The 23,207-nt window shown below is 38.4% G+C and overlaps 1 protein-coding gene across 2 annotated transcripts in view; it reads left to right on the top strand.

Annotated features, from left to right (window-relative positions):
- Positions 1-22,863, top strand: part of HSD17B12 (hydroxysteroid 17-beta dehydrogenase 12) — a 169,646-nt gene extending 146,783 nt beyond the window's left edge. For both annotated transcript variants that reach the window (XM_037999500.2, XM_008001111.3), the window contains exons 8-11: positions 5,226-5,307; positions 6,888-6,953; positions 20,968-21,117; positions 21,397-22,863. In XM_037999500.2, the coding sequence (XP_037855428.1) occupies positions 5,226-5,307; positions 6,888-6,953; positions 20,968-21,117; positions 21,397-21,501 (403 nt within the window). In that variant the 3' untranslated portion in view covers positions 21,502-22,863. The remainder of the gene's footprint in view (positions 1-5,225; positions 5,308-6,887; positions 6,954-20,967; positions 21,118-21,396) is intronic.
- Positions 22,864-23,207: the final 344 nt, after the last annotated feature.

Raw genomic sequence — 23,207 nt, 5'->3', positions numbered from 1 at the left:
TTATCAGAAGCTATGACTGAACCTGACACCACATTACCATTTTGGTACTTGTTAAGAACTAGTGAGAAATATATGTGGATTTTATGAATCAATACTTTTGGTTAGGAAAAGGAATGTCTATGTCTACTTGAATTAAAGAACTTAGTTACTAGATATGTCAGTCAAGGTAAGCTACCTGCTGAAACACACCACTCCCAAATCTCAGTGGCTTAGCACATAAAGGTTTACTTTTCCCTCCGCTCTCTACCCGTCATTCAGGGATCTGCGGCTGTTTCCATCTAGGGGCATCATAATTTTCTGGGATCTTGGAGTTCTCTGCATCCAGCTGACAGATGAAAGAAAAGAGAGTAAAGATGGTTTTAAGGGAAGTTTGACTTCTACCCACATTTCATTGTGCAGAACTCAGTCATAGGCTACAACTATTGCACAGAAGGCCAGAAATGTTAGCTGGGTGCCCAGAGAGGAGAGAAAAACTCCAAGTTAGCACATCATCTTGAAAGCATTCTTACCTTACACATTATAAGTGGTTTCATTATAGCCTACTCTTTACACCATCCCCAAATGGCTTATTTCCTATGGCTGGTTTCCATAGCATTAGTATCTCCATTGAGTAACAGCAGAGTCCTTTATCATGATCCTTTGTTGTTGTTTTCCTTCCACTGGTTCCACCTCTGATGTATGAGATTTTCCAAACCCTCTAGAACTATAGCCTAGGGCCAATTGACCATCACTAAACAAGTATCTATAATCAAACTAAGGTATTGTTACGATAGATGTAGAAAGTACATAATTACATTATAGAGGAAAGTTGCTCTTTTCACTTCCCTGGAATTATAAACATTGTGTACAGCTGGAACCAGGAGGTGGTTGCCATAACAACCGTGGGACAGCTAAAAATAGCCCCTTTCATAACTGTATTGCTTAAGGTGGAATTATGACATGTTATGCTGTTTTAAGGCAGGTAATTCTCTTTCATGTGCTAAATGTTTGCAAACTTTCTTCCACAAAGCAATATTTGTACAATGTAAGTATTTGGATTGCTGGTTCTAATTATACACCTGACCCCTGTGTTCCAAGATTCTTTTTGACATAGATCTCTATTTTTATAGGTTTCTCAGTCTTCTTGAGAGTCTGTTAGAGAACTGTCTGTGCCAATTTCAGTATTATGTTTAAGCTTTAAAATATATATATAATGACAACCCTCCCCCTCAAGAGCCTGCTTTTGTACTACTTGATATGAAGTGGAAATGTGAAGAATTGGGATGGATTTTTTTTTTTTTTTTTTTTTTTTTTGGTACATTCTTCCTTGGCTACCATCAAATTCTGTATGCAGTTAGCAGTCCCCACTAGGACTGACCCTGCAGTTTCGGTTTCTCACAGCAGCACATCTCTCTTCCCATCTGCACTGTGGGACAGTGATGAGGTTTCTGAGGAAGGTAGAAAACAGTGACTTACTTCAAAGGAGACCTATTATGTCCTCTATGACAGTAGTATTTTTACAGAGGTGCGGACAAGGATACCACAACAGTCTGATAGAATATTAAGGCACCTATAAAATAAAGGCTTAGCAATTTTTTTAAAATCCAGGTGACAATTAAGGGAGTCTTATTGGGAATTTCACAGGTCTGAGGGAATTCCATGAGAGAGCATATCTATAAGAAGCTGTAAGTGCGAGGTACTGAGTTTTAGAGTTGGGCGAGTTTAATGTCTGGCTTTTGGGAAGACTAGTAATTAAAGAGAATATGTTTATAGGAAAAGGTACTTTCCTGTCAGCAGTTGGTGTTTTCTGCCTTGGGTTTTTTCACAACATTTTAGTTCTGGTAGATCCTCAGTAATTTGTACCACCGATACACCATTGTGTGACTGCTAGCAAGTAAGCAGTATGATGAATTAAGAATGTTGCATCACGGAAAACATTGCTTGACTTGTTTATTTGGATATTTGTCATAACGAACTAGAAAATGCACTGAAGTATGGGCAACATGAGTCTTCGTTATAGAACTTCAGCAAAAATTCTTGATTTACCTTCCAATCTTAGAATTGTTCCCAAGTCCCCAGAAAATGACAGATTAACCAGGGTTTGGTTTCATGTTTGTTTCTGTGTGCAATTAAGCACAGCCCATTTTGTCCTTTCTGTTTGATATAACAGAGTTGTCATGAGTCTGGCTGTGCCATGGAAACTGGTTTGACGTCACTAATTCTGCTTAGATGGAGGATTAGAGCTAGACAATGTGGTTGATTTTAAGGGCGTCTTTTGTGCCTTGCAGTCCCAAATGCTCAGCCCCATTTCTACTTAGAGAACAGATACTGTATACAGTACAAAGATTAAGGCAGGCTATACCAGTATATTATCTATGATTCAGACAGAACTAAGTTGAATATTATTGCCCTTGGAAAGAAAGAGCGAGAGAATTTTACGCTGTTGTGTGTGTGGGTGTGGGAGGAAGGTTTTTGCTAGACAAATATGTGAGCTTAATGGCAGGACAGAGATTTGTAGAAGGGCTATTTTCTCTACTGTCACTTTGGTACAATTGTAAATGCTACTCTTTTATTTACTTAGGTCGAGTGCATTCTTGCTTTATCCTTTGTTAGTCTTAGATTTGTTTTCATGTGTTTTAGCATGCAAATAGTGTATTTTGTATGAAGTACCCTCAAACTCTGACTTTTCACTAATTCAAAGCAACTCCACCTCCTAGAAGTTTTCAATAGGATTAGAATACTTGAGAAACAAAATCTTAGTTGCCTCAAGGAGCAAACAAGTAAGGGAGCATGACTGCATAAATGTGACATTGGATAATTGATCTGTATTGTATTTTCATATGGGAAAGAAACTCTTATTAGCTTTAAATGACTTTTCCTGTATTTAGATCATTGCTTTGGTGAGTGAAGTTTTAAGGGTCTGTTTTGATCAGGTCAAGATTTAATTTTTGAAGTGCACTTGATAATGTTACATTTTACCTTTTACAGATTTTTAAATTGCATTTTGTTAGTGAGAAATGGAATTTAAAATGTAAGGTTTCTGTTCAAGGGCACATAAAACCACACCCCAGCTAACTTGAGCATAATGGAGCATTTAATCCAGCTGATAGGCCAAGCACTGATAGGTTGCAGCTTCACTGGAAAGCCTCATTTTTCTGCATCTACTTCAAACTGGTTGTGTCTTCACTTGCTGTGAATGAGTTTGGACATAGCTGTTCCCAGTTATATGAGAAAAGGTGAAAATAAAATACTACCCATACCTACAAGGATGCTTAGGATACAGGAGGGAGGTTGACTTCTCAAGATTGAGGGTTACTTCTTAGAAAGCCTATTGTGTTACATGCGATATGATCGTTTTCACTTGATTGGGATCTGCTTCCAGCTTAAAAGTGATACGTTCCAATATGTCATAAATATTTTTCTTGCTCTTTTCACAGATTTGTTGAGATAAATTTCACATACCGAACAATCTACCCATTAAAGTATACATGGTTTTTATACTTTAATGGTTTTTAGGGTATTCACAGAGCTGTGCAACCATCACCACAGTCTAATTTTTGAACATTATCAATACTCCAGAAAAGATAAAGATATTTTAAATATTACAAATTAATACTAAATTAAAAATCTCCTGTAACAAAAGTGGTCTTTCTGTTTTCATCAAAGGAATTTCTCACAAATATAGATAAAATGAAAGGACTAGATATTCATTGCTAATTTACCAGTTTTTATGTTAGAATTGTTGAGTTCTAACTCCTGATACAAACTCTTACCTTAAAATTTAAAAAGAAAAGACTTTTCTGTTTCTGAGGAAAACACAAACAAAAAATACCAGAATGATATAATTAAACCATTGGCTACTTATTTCCAACTTTATTCAAAACCCTACTAATATTTTTAAATTTGAAATGTAATTTTTATCATCAAAATCTTAATGGATTTCACAATTTAGGAAGGCACATAATACTAATAAGGACTTCTGTTAAACAACAACAACAATTTTTCCAGTGATACACACTAAGCTGAGGACTCCCACTTCCCTTTGACGGTTGAAGTGGCATCTCGCCTAGAGGCTGGCAGATGGAGCGGGTGACTTTTGGGGATTATTTCCTTTAAGATTTATGTCTGAAATAACTTAGATGCCATTTAATCATGTATTCTTTATTATTTTGCATAAAGGGGGTCTTTATAGTCCCTTTTTTGAGCTAAAAAAGGTATTGGGAAGTAAATTCAGACAAAGAACAATGAGAAAGTGGGTTAAGAAAAGGAACCTAATATGGGAGACAGGAGGTGGGTGGGATCAGGTTGCAGTGGCTGAAAAAGGGGAATCCTCTGAGAAGAACGGATTTGAGAGGAAGAGTTGGTAGTTGTGACATTTCTAAACCATAATTCCACACTTTACCTAACCTATACATACTTTTCAACAACTGATATCTTTATAGCATTGCTTTTCTCAAGCTAATTTTCACTTTTTTGTAGAATTAGAAATTCCTGGTAACTTTGATTTTTTAACTTTCAGTATTCTCTAAAAGTTACGGTAACAATTGAACTTTGCCTTTTGGCAAAAGACACAGTTTGATGAACTAGAGAGTAACATAATTTTAGAGTCAACTCTTTGTTGGTGCCCAAGTCTCTACAACCCAGGGAAAGTAGAAGTTGAAAGTAGAAGTGGAATCTACAACCCAGGGAAAGGATGCAGCCATTCACTCATTGCCAGAAAGTTTTATTAAGTACCTGTTGGTTATGTGCTCAGTACCGTGTGGAATATTTTGAGGGAAAGTGGGCTATTATATACAGAAGCTTATGGTTTTGTTGGGGCGAGGAGAGAATGTTTATATACATAGAATGATTAAATCCTACAGTAAAGTAGTACATGATGATATGCTAAAATAAAGGTGCATGCAGGGAGTATAAGAGATCTGTAAGTAAAAATTCTTGGCACTGTGGCTAGAGGAGACCTCAGAGAATAGAGATCAACTTGAGGAGACTGGAGATCTGATCTGGTCATGCCCTGGATTACTAAGACTGGGAAATGAGCTAATCGTGAAGAAGAGCTATTTTTAGTTGATTGAATTATGTCTCATTTACTGACCAAGCATAGCACGTACTGATGAAAGGCAGGGAGAGATGTGTGTTAGAAAAACAGCTACGTTATTCTGTTTCAAATAATTATATATCTCAATCTGTAATTCACAAACTGCATACTGTGGTTTCACTCCTTTTACATGGCAGATTTTCCTTTTTAGATCCAAAGGGGCTATTCTGAACATCTCATCTGGCAGTGGCATGTTCCCCGTCCCACTGTTGACCATCTATTCTGCAACCAAGGTAAACAGTATTTTCTTAAATCATGTCAATATAGTAATAAGGAGTAATTTTTAATCTGAGAAATTAATGTAGATTTAACTTTCCTGAAGTTCTATTCTTGGCAGTTTTCCAATAGACTGAGAAGAAAAGGAAAATACCCTACTTGAGTTTCAGAAGAACCCGAGTTGGAGACATATTATATACTTACAGTAAACTTACTGTAAACTTACAGATGGGACCCCAGGATATCAGATTCACAGATGCTGTTTTTCTCCCCCCAGTACTTTACTGATTTTGAAAGTGATACTTGTGCCTTCCATAGAAAGATGACCTAGGCAGTTAGCTTAGTTAATTAGAACATGATGTTAATGAGACTGAGATTAGAGATTTGATACATGAATGAGTCCACTTCACACAGCATAGAAGAAATGCATCCAGTCAACGTGTAAATGTACATAGTAGGCACAAGATAGACTGGGTGAGAGTGTATTTTGCCATGTTGTCCAGAATTCATAGATATTCTTTGTCACCTTTGGGGTGAGACAAGAATTTTCCAGAACTCTCTGGACAATGTCATAATTTTATACAATATCACCATTAACCTCTTCACATCACTGCTAGAAAAGTAATGTAGAATGTGTCTCCTACTGCCTGCAGGTCAATGGCGTCATCTTCAGATACATTGTTGAGGCATTGAATACATCTCTGAAGGGAAAATGATCACTCAGATGTTGAAATTAAGCAGACTTTTAGGGAAAAATAAACAAAAATATGTACAGTAAGAACTTGAAACATTTCAGGGAAGGAAAAAAGCAAAACCTCCGACTTCTTTTTCATGTGAAAAAACAGTCACTACTATCTTTTGAAAAGCTTGGTACCACCTCCCAACCCCTACAATCTACTTTCTGTATCTGGGAACATACTGTAGGCAAGTTTAAAATGAATGCCATGTTTCTTGAAGGGATTCGTGAACTTCAACTTACCTGTTCTACTCCATGGATACAAAACTATGACTAATTAGGACCCTTGAAAAGTCACTTGATTCTTTGCATTTCTAGTCTGAGGTTGAGTCCACATTTTACAAGTAGATTTAAGGTTGTATTACCAGAAGAAGATGGGCTGTCACATTCACCTGTGTATTTCTTGGATCTTGTCATCCCAAAGCACCAAGAGGATGCTTGTTCTGTTCTTTTTAGCAACAACAAAATCCCCATGGAACGGAGTTGAATGGACTTCATGTCATGTTTCTGTTTGAGTGGCAAGTGGAGAGATGAAATGCATCCTTTTTTATATAAGAGAAAAATATTTTTTCTTGGAAAGTAACTTTCTGGGGGGAGAAAAGCATAAAAAGAGTCTTTTCCAGTTAAATCAAAATTTGATCTGGATATTATATTTGGTAATATAATACTTCATTTAGTGGCAGATAAAAACCACTTGAGGTTTTGAGGTGTTTTTCTAAGTTCTCTTCTGCATTTGAAATGAAAAAAAGATGAGAAATTATAGCATTAAATGATTAGTTTATTATTTTTGTTTCCATGGCTACAAATCAGGCAGATTGATGTAATGTGTGTGTTTTCTTCTCACTCCCACTCCCCTCCCAGACTTTTGTAGATTTCTTCTCTCAGTGCCTCCATGAGGAGTATAGGAGCAAGGGCATCTTTGTGCAGGTGAGTGGAGTTTGTTTCACTTAAGTATCCCTGTTTTTGTGTGGTTTCCAACAGCAACTGTTGCTGTCTTGGCAACAACAACAAAAAAATCATATTCCTAAGTAACTGAATGTGACATTAGCACACCATTAAAAACATGGCTTCTTTTTCCTTGATGCACTTGTCTCGATTTTTAAAAAATTATCGCCTAGAATTTCCAAGTAGCGATACTTAAAGTAGAACTAAACATAGTATAAATAGCTGAAGCATATTTTTTAGTTCTTAGGGTTTTATTTTGAGAGACCAAGACTATCAGCATCTCTCTCTTTTTTAATTGTGGTAAAATAAACATAAAATTTACCATTTTCATCATTTTTAACATGCAGTTCAGTGGCATTAAGTCCATTCACATATTGTGCAACCACTGCCACCATCCATCTCTAGAACTTTTTCCATCTTCCAAAACTGAAACTCTGTACCCATCAAACATGAACTCCCCATTTCCCCTTCCCTCCGGCCCCTGGCAACCACCGGTTGATTTTCCATCTCTATGAATTTGACTACTCTTAGTACCTCATATGGATGGAAATCATACAGTATTTGATCTTTTGTGACTGGATTATTTCACTTAGCATGTCTTCAAGGTTCAAGTTCAACACATGTTGAAGTATGTGTCAGAATTTTCTTCCTTTTCAAGGCCGAATAAAATGCCATTGTATATAGACCACATTTTGCTTATCCATTTATCTGTCAACGAGCATCTGGGTTGTTTCCACCTGTTGGGTATTGTAAATAATGCTAGTATGAGCATGGGTGTACAAATATCTCTTGCAAACTCTTTTCAATTCTTTTGTATATGTATACAGAAGTGGAATTGCTGGGTCATATGGTAATTGTTTTAAATTTTTTGAAGAACTTTGCCATTTTCCATGTCAGCTGCACCAGTTTACACTTCCACTGGCAGTGTGCAGGGTTCCAGTTTCTCCACGTCTTCACCAACACTTGTTATTTTCTATTTTGTTTGTTTTTTGTAATAGCCGTCATAATGGGTATGAAGTGGTATCTCATTGTGGTTTTGATTTGTTTTTCCCTGATGATTAGTGATATTGAGCATATTTTCATGAGCTTATTTGGTCATTTGCATATCACCTTTGAAGAAATGTCTATTCCAGTCCTTTGCCTAAGTTTGATAAAATCATGTTGTTTGGTTTCTTGTCATTGTGTTGTAGGAATGATCTATATATTCTGGATGTTGTCCCCTTATTAGATACATGATTTGCAAAGATTTTCTCCCACTTCATGAGTTGCCATTTTATTTTGTCTTTAGTCTGCATAATGCCTTTTTATTCACAAAAGTTTTTAATTTTGACGTAGTCCAGTTTATCTGTTTTTTTCTTTTGTTGCTGGTGCTTTTGGTGTCAAATCCAATAAATGCTTGCCAAATCCAGTGTCATGAAGCTTTCCCCCTGTTTTCCTGTAAGAGTTTTCTAGTTCTAGTTCTTTGATCCATTTTGAGTTAATTTTTATATACTTTTCAGTTTAGTATGTAGCTAGCAGATACAATGCTGTGAAAATACAAAATATGAGAGAAAGCAAATACAGGAGTTTTAATGGGTGGCAATTTCAAATTAGCCATTCTTCAATCGAAAGAAATAATATTTCCATGCTCAGGCACTTTTAAAAAATGTCTTGGGAGAAGTTGCAATTTGTACCTCTTTCCTGCTCCTGCCCATCAGCTACCCCACCTCTATGCATGTCTGGTGTTTACTGTAACTTTCGTTCCTGTGAGGCAAGTATTTCACTTTTTGTACCCTGAAGCCCCAAATGATCGATCAAAATAATAATAGTGAATATTTGAGTGGGTACTTTTCAGGTACAGTGCTAAACACTTTTATATGTATCATTTCACTGTATCTCATAACAATCCCATATGATGGTATCATGATGACTATTATTATTTTTGATTGCAGAAATTGGGGCTTAGAGAGGGTAAGCCACTTGCCCGTGTTCAACTGGTACTCAAATCTGGGTCTGTTTGGCACTGAAGCCTTTGTTCTTAAACACTAGACTACTTGCTGCAGGCCTGTAGGTCAGCATTGAATACTTTCTGGATCCATCTGTGCTCAGGGAGTGATGGAACCAGAAGGTGGTTGGTTGGTTAGTTCCCGTTCCTCCTTTATGCCTGTAGACCATCAAGATGGGCCTAAATGTCATGTAGATGTAGCTTCTAAACCTTTTTATTGAGTAGATACTGGTGGGAGCTAAATCACCTACTGTGAGATAGAATGGTAATGAGAGGAAGCAGGGAAGACTGTTTCCTTATCTTCCAAGATCAACGAAGAGCCTGCTTCCTCTAAACCCTGACCTGAGCTTTCATCCTAGGGAACCTTAGATGTCATAGCCACTTGGCGTTATTTCTGACTTGCAGCTTCCCATATGTATAGGTTTCATTCAGAAGGACATGTTTTCTAGAATCCTGGATTTTATACAAAATTACTATACTCTCTTTTTCCTCTTTCCTTGACACTAGTTGTTTTAATGTTAGTAGCGCCAATGTTCTACGTAGAATATGTTGTATTTTACTGACAAGGAAACCAGTAAAACATTTGTGAGAAGCTATTACATTCCATGAGAAGGTATTCGTGGGAAGGTATCACATGCCATGCAATGGTACACCATTTTCTTTCTGATGAATCTAATTGTAATCACGCTATTAACTGAATAGTTTGTAAACACCTATTGTGACTAGGCAGGAATCCTAAAAAGTCCGTTGATGATTGACCCATAAGCAGAGTGACCAGAAGCTGTAAGAAGCAGGCCTAACAAAATGCGCCAAAGGGCTGAGAGAAAGATTTCCAGGGCAGGCAAACTGTGGCCCAAGCCTTAAGAGAGGGACAGGGGCCATAGGGCTCAGGTGCAAATGCGGCGGGGAGAAGATATGGTGAGTAGAACTGGAGAGGACTTGAGGAAGGGATGCCAACAGAGGAGCCAGTCATGGGCATTTCAGAGGACAGAGCATGTACTAGACACTGGGATGTCCACTCTGGCCTGAACGTGGGGGAGGACGATGGAGTAGCAAGAAAGGAGATGGCCTTGTGGAGTTCAAATTTAATCCTAAACCCTATGGGCAGCCACTGGAGGACTAGGAAGGAAAGCAACATTATCTGATTTGTATTTTAATAAGATCACCCAGGAAACATGTGTGGGCTGGAGTACAAGGCAGAATCAGCTGATAAATACTCCTAGTCCAAAAAATTTGTGGGCATAAAACACCACCAAAGAAAAGCCAATCATTTTTAACTCTGAGCTTCATTTAGACTACATTTTTTTTGCCCCTTTGATCAGAATTAATAAGAGGTTCTCTTTCTATTCTACTTCAGCATTCTGACGTATTCACACAGAATGACGACTGTGCCTTCCCTCACGAACATTTGAGTCTTTATTTTTTCATCAAATTCATTCAGAGTTTAAACCTTGAATGAATTCATATGACAAAACACAATGACGGCTGAAATGACAGTTTATAATTCATTATTAGAGAAAAACAAAAGTTTATCAAAATAAAATATTTCAGAAGACAAATGCTAATGTGTTTTTACAGTAGCTTCTAGTCCCACCAGACTACTAGGTGGGAAATCTGGAGAAAAGATCTTTGAGGGAAACAAGTTGTGAGAATGTGAGAGGAGACAGTCTTGCTGGCGGCACTTGTTGTTTGCGGTAAACGGGAGACCTGCCTTTTCCATGGCATCACAGAAAACTCTGGTTGTGCATGAAATTTCAGGCTGTTTATCAGAATGACTTCTAGTCCAATGCTATGTGGCTATGTTTCCGTTTTTTTTCTAATCCTTGCAAAGAACGCTATCTTTTTAGGTCTACCTCCATGTGAGTGTACATCGGATTGCTCTTTTGGGGAAGGAAGAAGGTATATTGTTCAAATTCTAGATTGTTTCCTATTACTTCTTAATAGTTTTCTTTTGCATTTCTCTCCCCATCTTTCCTTCAACTTCTTCTTTCCCATAATTTTATAAGATCATTTAAAATTGCCTTCAAGAATTCAGATTTGCCATTATATAATCATTTCCTGGAAATGCAAAAACACAATAACAACAAGAAGTGATGTAAATGCCCTGGAGGTGAATGATGGGCCTGAGAGACTATTTGATTTTGAACAGAGGATGAGAAGCACTTTCTCAAGGAAACCTTATCATAAGTGTAGTCTGTTGATGAGGACTGTTTGTTCTCATTACCTTATAATTAAAGTCCAGTCAAAAAAAAAGACACTTGTGTCTTTCAAAAGACAAAATTATTATAAGCAATTTGACTGGCTAGGTAGTGGGCCCTAGCCCTGGGCTGCTTCTCTCTACCCTGTACTGACTACCAGTTAATACTGAGCAAGCAGGAAGTAGCTAAGACTAAGACTAAATCCTAAAACTATACCTCTTGAACTCTTATTCTGCAAAATTTTCATAAGCCTTCTGGTTTAAAAAAATTTTTTGGAAATAATTTCAAGTCTACAGAAAAGTTACAAGAATAAAAATAGTGCAGACAAAACTCTGATACCCTTTGCTTAGATTTACTTACTGTTAACGTTTTACCACATTTGTTTTATCGTTGGAGAGTAAGTGCAAACATTATGGTCCGCCAATTCTAAATTCTTGAGTGTGTACTTCTGAAAAATAAGGAGTTGTTTGTTTGTTTGTTGTTTGACAGGTTCTCACTCTGTCACCCAGGCTGGAGTGTAGTGGAGCTATCACGGCTCACTAGAGCCTTGACCTCCCAGGCTCAACTGATCCTCCCACCTCAGCCTCCCGAGTGGCTAGGACCCCAGGCACATGCCACCAAGCCTAGCATTTTTCGTTGAGACAGGGTCTCACTTTGTCACCCAGGCTGGTCTCAAACTCCTGAGCTCAAGTGATTCTCCTGCCTTGGCTTCCCAAAGTGCTGAAATTACAGGTGTGAGCCACCACACCCAACCAGATAAGGATATTCTCATATATAACCACAATACCCCTATCAACTCAGATTTAACAGTGATACAATAATTTTATCTAATGTATTATTTGTGCCCAATTTTTGGTCTCTGTGGGGAGACCTAAAACCGTGCAAATATTTTGGCCCTTATCAAAATTTCCCCTAGATATAGCATCAGTGATGTTTCTTCACAAACCTGCCTCATAAAGAGATTTTTGATGCTAAAGAATCCCTGAAGCCCTGCCTGGATATTTCATCATTTCAAGATGAAAAGTCACAGCTAAAGCATGGTCACAGTGTCCTCAGTCCAGGCTGTGGTTTTATGAAAACTGCATTGGTCATCAGTGTGCCTAGAGGCAGAGAAGAAAGGACACTGAGCCTGGAGTCGGTGGACCAGGTTTGAGTTCTACCTTCAACACCTGGTGATCATCTGACCTACAGAAAGTTGCTTCATTACTTTACACCTTAATCTCCCCTTCTGGCAAGTGGGATAAATGATGTGAGATAAAAACACTCCAAGCTGGGAAATGATATATAAGGGTGAAGAAGAGAGGAAAGAGACTTATATTTATTGGATATCTGCAATATGCCCATGTTTTCACCTCCTTTGTTTTCTCATTTTACACAAATATTAACCTAGTCCCATTTTACAAATAGTAAACAGGATCAACAGGAGTCCTGTGCTGGGCGTGATGGCTCACATGTGTAATCCCAGCACTTTGGGAGGCCGCGGCAGGTGGATCACTTGAAGTCAGGAGTTCAAGGCCAGCCTGGCCAACATGACAAAACCCATCTCTCCTAAAAAAAAAAAAAATTAGCCAGGTGTGGTGGTGCGTGCCTATAAACCCAGCTACTCTAGGGGGCTGAGGTACAAAAATTGCTTTAACCTGGGAGGCAGAGGTTGCTGTGAGCCGAGATTGTACCCCTGCACTCTAGCCTGGGCAACAGAACAAGACTTTGTGTCAAAAAAATGAAAATAAAGAGGTGTCTTGAAACTTGCTTAAGGTCAGTTTAGTTTATCAAACAGCTCATGCCTGCTTTTACCAGGTCGTTGGCTAGACATCTAGGAAACAAAGGTAAATAAGACCCAGTCCCTGTCCCGAAGGCACACACAGAGAAAAAACAGATATTTAAACACATTATACCCACAGTAAATCCAAAACTAGAGGTATATATCATGTTCCACATGTCTTCAGTCAAGAAATATTTAGAAAGCACCGAATAATCTGGCAAAAGACAGACAGAGCCTCTGCTATGGTTGAATTTACATTTATCGGGAGGGAGACAGACATTAAACAAATCCACGAATAAGACAATTGTATAGAGTGATACGTTCTCAAGAAGAAACTAAAAAAGAGTGATATGTTCAAGAACATGGGGAAGTGTAGAGAATGTACCGATCTTGGTGTGAGTAACTCCATCTGCAAAGAGGTGTTGCTCTGCGCCATGCAGTTTCCTTCCTTTGACCTGGGAGGCCAGGTCTCTGGAAATGCTCTTAACAAGGAGGTCATCTGCCAAGGGACACCATCCCTTGAGGTTTTCTTTACCAGAAGAAAGGTGGGGATGCAGATAGAGACCATCTAAACCCAGAGAACTTCTAGCTGCCCTGAAAATGAAGTGGACTTTTTCATTCTTAAAAGGAGATTACAAAAGAATACTCCATTTGCATTTGAACTTATTGTCCTGGAGAAATCCTCTAGGGGCTACGCACTGTGGCTCACACCTGTAATCCCAGCATTTTGGGAGGCCAAGGCAGAGGGGTCGCTTGAACCCAGGAGTTTAAGACCAGCCTGGGTAACATAGTGAGACACCGTCTCTACAAAAAGTAGAAAAAAATTACCTGGGCATGGTGGTGCATGCCTGTGGTCCCAGCCATTCAGAAGCTGAGACTGGAGAATCACTTGAGCCCATGAAGTTGAAGGTGCAGTGAGCTGTGATGATGTCACTGCACTCCAGCCTGGGTGATAGGTGGCAGAGCAAGACCCTGTCTCATCAAAAAAAAAAAAAAAAAAAAAAAAAAAGAGAGAGAAACAAAAAAGAAATCCTCTGGGCTCCATTCCCTTGTTACTACCTTCCAGTGCCTTTGTCTTGGTGGTTTAGTTAATTCAGGTAAAAATGTAGTTTTTAATCAGAATAGACTAGATTTGGATTGATCCATGAAATTTAGAAAACAAATAGGACAAATTGAGATGAGCGAAAACAAAATTTAAGAATTTTTTAATGAAAGAAGATATTCCTCCTTTGTATTTTTGTTACAGTATTTTATTGCTTAGAGTATTCTTATAGTTCTATTGGGCTTCAAAGAACTAGAAAGCTAAATATTGAGAAATGGCTACTGGGATTACAAATGTAAGTCTCCATCCTTTCTTCCTGTTAATTGCCAATGACTATGAAAGGAGTTAATAGAGTGTATCTTTTGTGCATATGGAGTCTACATAGGGAGAGTTATAAAGCAATACAAAGATTCTCACTGGAAATGTTCATATATGGCCAACTACACCAGTTTTGAAAAATGACTTAAGAATAGTAAAATTAGTTCTGTTGGGATCATTGAACTCAGATCCCTTCCAACCAGCTGAATCTTGATATTTTTCAGTGATAATGTCCCTTTTTTCTTGGCCGTTTACAACAGTGTTGTACCATAAGACCTATAAGCTTAAGAGGTCCCTCCAAACCATTACATGTGTGCCCAGGAGAACTAAGATATTCAGCTGGTTACCTTAACAGTCTGATATTCTCCATGGAAAGTGGCATTCTTATCTGTCTTATTGGATATAAAAAGTCAGCCAAGTTCTTCTTTCCAAATTCATTCTAAAAATATAGATATTGGAAAACTTAGAAAATAATTGCTAATACATACTAGAGTTCAAATCCCACAATCTTTAACTGATAATATTTTATTTAATTCTCATGATAGTATAATAAGGAAGATTCTATAGCCTCTAATTACAGAGGAAGAAACTAAGGCTCAGTCATTGAGTGTTTTGCTCAAGATCACACAACTAGTAAGTGGTCAAGCTGGAATTTGAATCCACGTTGGTCTGATTTTAACCAATGCTGATTTTTTTTTTTTCCTGTTACCCTACCACCTCTGTTTTCACATCCCAAACTTAATCCTTTAGGAAATCCTTGCAGCATACCCACGATTTGACTACTTCTCATGACGTCCACTGCTACCACTCTATCTGAGCCACCATCATAGCTTGTCCTGGACATTTTGCAGTATCTTACTATCTGGCCTTCCTACACCATTGTGGTTTAACAGCCCCTACAGTCTACTTATAGCAGCCAGAGTGATCTCTTTAAAATAAAATCCAACTGGGCACAGTGGCTCACACCTGTCATCCCAACACTTTGGGGGGCTGAGACATATGGATTGCTTGGGTTCACTGAGTTCAAGACCAGTCTGGGCAACGTGGTGAAACCCTGTCTCTACAAAAAATACAAAAATTAGCCAGGCATGATGGTGTGTGCCTGTGGTCCTTGCTACTTGGGAGGCTGAGGTGGGACAATGGCTTGAGCCCAGGAGGTGGAGGTTGCAGTGAGCCGAGATTGTGCCACTGCACTCCAGCCTGGGTGACAGAGCGAGACTATCTCAGAAAAAAAAAAGAAAAAAAAATCCAGTTACTTCACTGCTATGCTAAAAATTCTCCCATGGCTTCTGATCTCTTTCACAATGAAACCATGAGTTCTTATGACCCTCAATGTTCTGATTTCAAACTTCCACGTTATCATGCTCCCTCCCTGCCTTCCTACTTCCGTGGCCTCCTTGCGGTCCTGGAAATACCTTGAGGACGCCTTCACTTCAGGGCCTTGCACTTGTTCCGTCAGTCTCAAAGGCTCTTCACCCAGATATCCTTTTGGCCAACTCCGTCTCTTTGTTCAGATCTTTGATTATAAGTCACCACATCAAAGGCGCCTTTCTTGAGAACCCATCTGCAGGCTCAGCCTCCATCAGCTCTTTTACTCGGGTATATTTTTCATCTTCCTTTTTTATCATCGCCTGCCAATACTGTACACCTTTTTATTATTATTATTTGTTTGTGGTCTATATCCCCCTACTGAAATGTAAGTTCTGTAAGATGAGGGACTCTGTTTTTATTCACAATGAATTTTATTCATTAAGTTCCCATTGCCTAAAACATTGTTCTAGTAGGTGCTCAGGAAATAGTTTAGTGTTAAGTGAATGCCTTTGTGAGATTACACTGTTTTTCTTTTTGTTCCTTGAACGTTAACATACAAATTCCACATCTTTGGAGGTAGGTTATTTACAAGATTATCAGCCAACATTTATCAAGGATCTTTGTGTAGAGCACCATATTTTGAACTCCTTCATTTTGGATTTTGAGGCTAAGATTTATATGTATTGTTATTACAGGGCCTTTTTTCATTGCTGTGTAACCAGGGATCTCTGCACCATCAAAACGATTCCTTTTTCCTAAAATTTCTAGAAAGTCTAAGGGTTTCTGCCAAGTAGATAATCAAGGGTCTTTATGTGGAAAAGCTAATTTCATGCTCTGCAAGTAAAGTAATACATACTCCAAAACTAGAATATAGGTGTATAATTATTTAGGTTTTTGTATACCAGATCCTGAAATAGTAGATGAACACACAGATTTCAGGAAAAGAAGTTTTCCTAATATTCTTCATAGGAGCCCCAGCTTCTGCCTTAAGAGTGTGTGCTGGCTACATGGTTGAATTTAATGCTCAGTAAAGGCAGATGTGACACCATGTCTGAAATCTCATACTGTGCAAATACATTAGATCCTGGTGTCTTCTGGGTCTACATTTTCCCAAGTCATTGTCTTGTGATATTCTGGTCATTTTTCCCTTGAAAAGCATGTTTAGTACACAGATGATGACACCTGAAAGATGCCCTACCATGTTAAGTTCCAAGGTTGAATCCCTGATTCTTGAATATCTGCCATGCAGTTTCAGGCATCTTTCTTTCCACTACTCCAAGGCCATAAGCATTCCTCTTCTGAATCAAGCACCCCTGAATTGTACTATGAAGTCCAGTTATCTCAGCAAGCTTCTCCGGTGGGTGAGCAAAAAGATACCAAGTTGTCGGGCCTGGGTGTGGTGGCTCACGCCTGTAATCCCAGCACTTTGGGAGGCTGAGGCAGGCGGATCACCTGAAGTCAGGAGTTCAAGACCAGCCTGACTAACATGGAGAAACCCCATCTCTACTAAAGATACAAAATTAGCTGGGTGTGGTGGCAGGCCCCTGTCATCCCAGCTACTTGGGAGACTGAGGCAGGGGAATTGCTTGAACTAGGGAGGTGGAGGTTGCAGTGAACCGAGATGGTGCCATTGCACTCCAGCCTGGGCGACAGAGCGAGACTCCATCTCAAAAAAAGAAAAAAAAAAAAGATACCAAGTTGTCTCCAGTGATTTGATTTTTATTTTTTTAGATAGGCTAAGCAAGGAAGCACCAACAGCTTTGCTTTATGGCCTAATTAATTATTTGCCATTTGGGAATTCTAAATCTGAAGACCAGGGTACTTGCCCACACCTGCAGCTCTCAAGGTCAGGTTGTTTCTGAGCTGGCAATATTTGTAATGGGAACTTGTTGAGCTTGAGCAACTTGAAAAATGTGTTCTGCCCACAGTTTCCTATAAAAGTATGAGTATCTTCTTGACCTGTTTCCCATAATGTTTTCCTGAGTAAGCAGGATAAATCAATTAATTATCACTTGTTGGGGTTTTTTCTTTCTTTCTTTCTTTCTTTTTTTCCTTTTTTTTGAGACGGAGTCTCACTCTGTCGCCCAAGCTAGAGTACAGTGGCGTGATCTCCGCTCACTGCCAGCTCCGCCTCCTGGGTTCATGCCATTATCCTGCCTCAGCCTCCTGAGTAGCTGAGACTACAGGCGCCCGCCACCGCGCCCGGCTAATTTTTTGTATTTTTAGTAGAGACGGGGTTTCACCGTGTTAGCCAGGATGGTCTCGATCTCCTGACCTCATGATCCGCCCGCCTCGGTCTCCCAACGTGCTGGTATTACAGGCGTGAGACGCCGCGCCCAGCCACTTTTTGGGCTTTATTTAACAGTTTAAGGGTGTACCTAGATGGCTTTTTGATATCTAAGATATTTCTTTACTTTCACATAACTTGGAATATTTATTTTTAAAACATTGGCAAGTAGCAATAAGTATGCCTGTTTAGATAGGTGGTCTTATATATGCTTCAGAACTTCTAAAATTTTGGCTCGAATGTTCATATTATCAACTTCTTGGTGTAATTAATTTTCTGGATCATAGCAGTGGAAAGAGACCCCAGTACTCTTCTTCAGTGCTGTCCATAATGAAGTGTCTTTTGCCAACTCATTCAATAGATATTAATTGTGTCCCTGCTATGTACCAAGTACTGTTCTAAAGCATTAAAAATATAGTGGTGAATATGACCAAGTCTTCATGGAGTTTGTGTTCTAGAAATGGATACACAGCCTGGTGAATGGATTCAGTTTTCTGTACCGTTTTGCCTCCTTCCTGCCACTTTCACACATTTCCAGCATTTGAACCATCCTGAGCTATGCAGTTCCCTGAAAAACATCATGCTCTTCTGTGGCTCCATTTCTTGGATCCTGCTGTTCCCTTATTTGTTTACAATCAGGCAAATTCTTGCGCTTCATTTAAGACTTAGCTCAAATGCTGTTTCATCTTTGAACCCTCCACTAGGCCATAACTGTTAACTGCCTTGATTTTAAACCATTGTGGAAATAAATATCCTTTCTAGAAAAGAATTTACATTTCTTAGCTGGAAAAACATAACCCAACTTGGAATTCCTGAGTATGCTTCTCTTGTCCCCACCCCTTGATCTGGGAGTTCTCTAGACTATCGCTACGGTTTAGCTGCATGAAGAGTTAACTTGTGGCACCACCAAGTGGTTCCCTCAGGCAGTGCAACTTAATTCTCCTACAAGATCAAAGTAGTCCAATTTATACCATGTACCTATGAAGGGAGGGAAGAAGATGGCAGAAAGGATGGAAGAAAGGAACAAAGAATTATAATGCAATTGAGAAGTGTAATGATTAGACCATCTTTACCTCTAGAAGCTTAAAATCTTACAATACCTTTAGCAGGCTTGCAATCTATATTTGGGATTTTTTTTTTAATCTTCACTATTTTGTGACCTTTAAACCTAACACATAGAAATGAGAAATGGTTTGCTTATGTTCCTTCATTATGTGAGACCAGAGTATTTGCATATACTCGTTTTTTCCTTACTACTCAGCTTTGCTCTGGGGAATAACCTTTTCTTTACTGACCCATTGTGAGAGCCTCATTGAACTCTGCATTTCCTACTCAGTCTGAGTCTGAGATCTCACCGTAGTGTGTGCTCTCATAGACTATATCCTTGTGGCAAAATGGTTCTTAAAAGATTTGACAAAAAAAATTTTTTTTGCTAAGTGAGGGATAAATGTATAGTGATAATCCCAATAAACAAATTCTCAGAAATCAAAAGTTACCTAATCAAAGTTGGCTCAAATATTGAAGTACTTCAGTGAAATTAGTTTACTTAGTATGAGTTCATGCCTGCAGGGACAGGGAAACAGAAAGATGGAGAGTGACAGCACTCCATCTGGGGTTCTTGGTTTCATCTCACCTGTCAAGGAGAGTGGGTTGCATTCCTTGACTTACACTTTGGAGTGGGAAAAATGCAAAGCACACACATACACAAAAACCCAGAGATATGAGACCACTCCTTCTAGGTCCCAGCATGAAGCAAATCTATAGAATGGAACAGATCTCAATTTGATTGAACTTTTAAGATTTTGACCACCATGTGTTAGAACCATTCCTTTTCTTTAATAGAAGTGTCATTGGGCCAGGTGTGGTAGCTCACACCTGTCATCCCAACACTTGGGGAGGCTGAGGTGGGAGGATCACATGAGCCCAGAAGTTTGAGACCAGCCTGGGCAACATGTTGAAACTTTGTCTCTACAAACAAATTTAAAAGTAGCTGGGCATGGAGGTGCACACCCGCCCGTGGTCCCAGTTACTCAGAAGGCTGAGACCGGAGGATCACTTGAGCCTAAGAGGTCAAGGCTGCAGTGAGCTATGATCGTGTCACCGCACTCCAGCCTAAGCAACAAGCAAAACCCTGCCAAAAAAAAAAAAAAAAAAAAAAGAAAGAAAGAAAGAAAAGAAAAAAAGAAAAAAGAAGTATCATTGCAATGATACTTCACACATGTGAGATAAACAATACATTCACCCTTTGATGAACTAACATGCCCAGGTTATTTCAAACTATGGAAGGACCTCTTGTATCATGACTCAGGACTTGTTATAACAGGGTTTCCTTATACTCTGTGTTGAATCACATCCAAAATGCAGAAAGCATAAGCAATAAAGAGCCTAACATTATTGAAGTTCCTCTAAAGGTCGTGTCCAGATTTGTCACCCCACACCCATCCAGTCAGGTGTCTTTTAGTTACTCAAATGGTTTCCATATTGTTAGACTGTGTTCCCTCTAAGAAAGAAGAAAAGGGGAGGTGGTTCTGTCTTTTATATCAATAAAATTCTTTATAAAACTCAGAAGTAGAATGGTGAGAAACTAGGGAAGAAAAGTAGTAACGCAAGGCTGAGAAAATAAGATGTCTGTTTTAGAAGGATCAAAGCTGATAGAACAAACTTAATTAGCCATGAATTATAGAGAAAGTTGGTATTATCCCGTTAGGAGAATAAAGTATCAAACATCTCCTACTTGGTGGTTCTGTCTCAATGTTCAGTTTACTAAGTGGAAAAAATATCCTATCCTGAATCTGTGCTATCTAGATTATTTAATGCTTTCCTTTCTAAAGGTTCAAAAAGGTAGATTTCTGCTTATTTTTAATACTTTCTCTGGTCTCAAACTCTGTTTTATTGAGAGATTGGTTTGTTACCATTTGTTTTATGGTATCATATGTTCTATCAAGTTGGCTTTAGATAGCCACTTCTCTTTTCTTCTCTCTCTGTAAAGATACAGATGTTTCTGCCACTAAACAGTCAAGCACCACTGTACATTCTGAGTTTGTAGCCTGACTAATCAATGGCATGTTTTCTGGGGTGGGTGTTACCTTTCTAGAGTGTCCTGCCATACTTTGTAGCTACAAAACTGGCTAAAATCCGAAAACCAACTTTGGATAAGCCCACTCCGGAGACGTTTGTGAAGTCTGCAATTAAAACAGTCGGCCTGCAATCCCGAACCAATGGATACCTGATCCATGTTCTTATGGTAGGTAGATTGTTTGAGTCGCAAATCAGTACTTTCTGGCTTGGGGTTTCTTTCCCATTGAGTTACAGGATAGTATGTAATAGATTAGCATATATACATTGTCCAGCCGTAGTAACAAGACATCTATGTCCTGTTATAATCATAATGGTTGTATACCCAAGAACTTTACAATCTACCTCTAAATAAAAACAACACTATAATAAAATGTTAAATCATATGCTTCAATTTAGCCCAAATTGTAGGCTATAATAACATATCTGTTGCATTCTGTTTCCCTAGGGATGGATAATCTCAAACCTGCCTTCTTGGATTTATTTGAAAATAGTCATGAATATGAACAAGGCTACACGGGCTCACTATCTGAAGAAAACCAAGAAGAACTAAGCATTGATAACTGCATTGTAACTTGGCCAGATGCTTCAGCATATGCACGTTCACTGCAAGGCACCCTACTGATTTTGAAAATCTGAAGTTGTCATTTCAATAGTTATTAACGTGACTAAATGTTATCTTAACTAAGAGGAAAACAGAAGTTGCTTTTAGGGGTTTCTGACATATATTCTGGATACTATCAGAGGTAATTTTGAAGTTTAATATAAATGCTCATATCAAATGAATATAGAACTAATATTGTTGACAGCAGCTAATAGGAAGGAATACTATTATAGCAAATCACAGAATGATAGACTCAAACATAAAACTCGGCAGTTTTATCTGCTTCAAAATGCCATTGATCATTATTCCTGTATTTTCTCTGAAGCTGATTATAAAAACCAATGTCCAGCTATTCTTTTGACACTTTGAAGAAATGGAGATTGATTTGATTTGTTTATAAGTAGACACACTGCAATTTACAAAGATCTCTTTAAGGTTTTATAAAATTATCTTCCAGTTTGTACATTTATATGGACTTGTTCTTTATCAAGGGTAGCTAATGACGTGAAAATAATTGTGAAATATGGAGTTATTTCTGACACATGAAACCCACCAAACTACGCTTTCTTATAACGCATATTTCTTCTCAGTTTAAATGTATGTAAATATCAAAGCTATATGGTATGATTTATAAAGATAAATGGGCCAAAGTGCACATTGAGACTGGCACCCATCTATGGTACTGCTGAAACCCTGACCCAGAAAAGTGGCTTGCTTGGACACCCAGTCTTCTTTGTTTCTGCATTTAACCAATATTGATCACACATGTGACACAGGCTAGTCCTATAAAAGTAATGACTTCATAAAAATGGCATTGTAATTTTTAAATTGATACTCTGTAAGTAGGTGCTGATATAATTAGTTTTAATAAAACATGCTGTAACCATGGTATACAACAAAAATACATTTATTTGGTGATTGAAATTAAGGCCATATTTACAACGACTTAATATAAGGCTGACTTTTATCCTGCTTCATAACTTGTATGGGGAACTCACCAAGAAAGAATTCAATACCGTGAAATATGCAACAAGAAGATTGGCCTTTACCTAGGCTGTGGTTCCTAAGCTCTGAGTTTTAAGCACCTGTAGATTTGTATTAAAAAAAGAAAAAATGGGGCCTTAGTTTCTGGCTTTTAATTTTGCCAGCTAAGGACATAAAACAAAAACAAACGAACGAAAACAAATAACCATGTGCTATCAGCATCATTATGTAAAAGAAAATATATTTTAGCCCCTAAAATTAGGAAGAATGGAATCTCAGAATAAAGATTGTCATTTAAATTGAATAAACATAGCTTTATGAAAAACACATTGTTTGCCCTTTTTTCCTCTCATTTTATTGTAGAAATGGTGACACCACAATGACGTGGGCGGTATTGTATCTGCTTTCACACGTTGGTTGGTTGGTTGGTGAGTCGGTTTTGGTGTAGTAGTCGATAGTGGTGGTAGATAGAAGAGGGATTTGTTTGCAAGTATATAAAATACTTTTTCTTTTATCCCAGTTAGAAAATACTTGTAGGCTAAGCACAGTGGCTTATACCTGTAAACTCAATGCTTTGGGGGGCCAAGGCAGGAGGATTGCTTGAGCCCAGGAGTTCAAGCCCAGCCCGGGCAATATAGCAAGCTCTTGTCTCTACAAAAAAAAAAATTAAA

Source organism: Chlorocebus sabaeus, chromosome 1 (genome assembly GCF_047675955.1).
Source record: "Chlorocebus sabaeus isolate Y175 chromosome 1, mChlSab1.0.hap1, whole genome shotgun sequence".
NCBI classification, from domain to species: domain Eukaryota; kingdom Metazoa; phylum Chordata; class Mammalia; order Primates; family Cercopithecidae; genus Chlorocebus; species Chlorocebus sabaeus.
The sequence above is the reverse complement of the archived record's forward strand: the minus strand, read 5'-3'. Positions and strand labels throughout refer to the sequence as shown.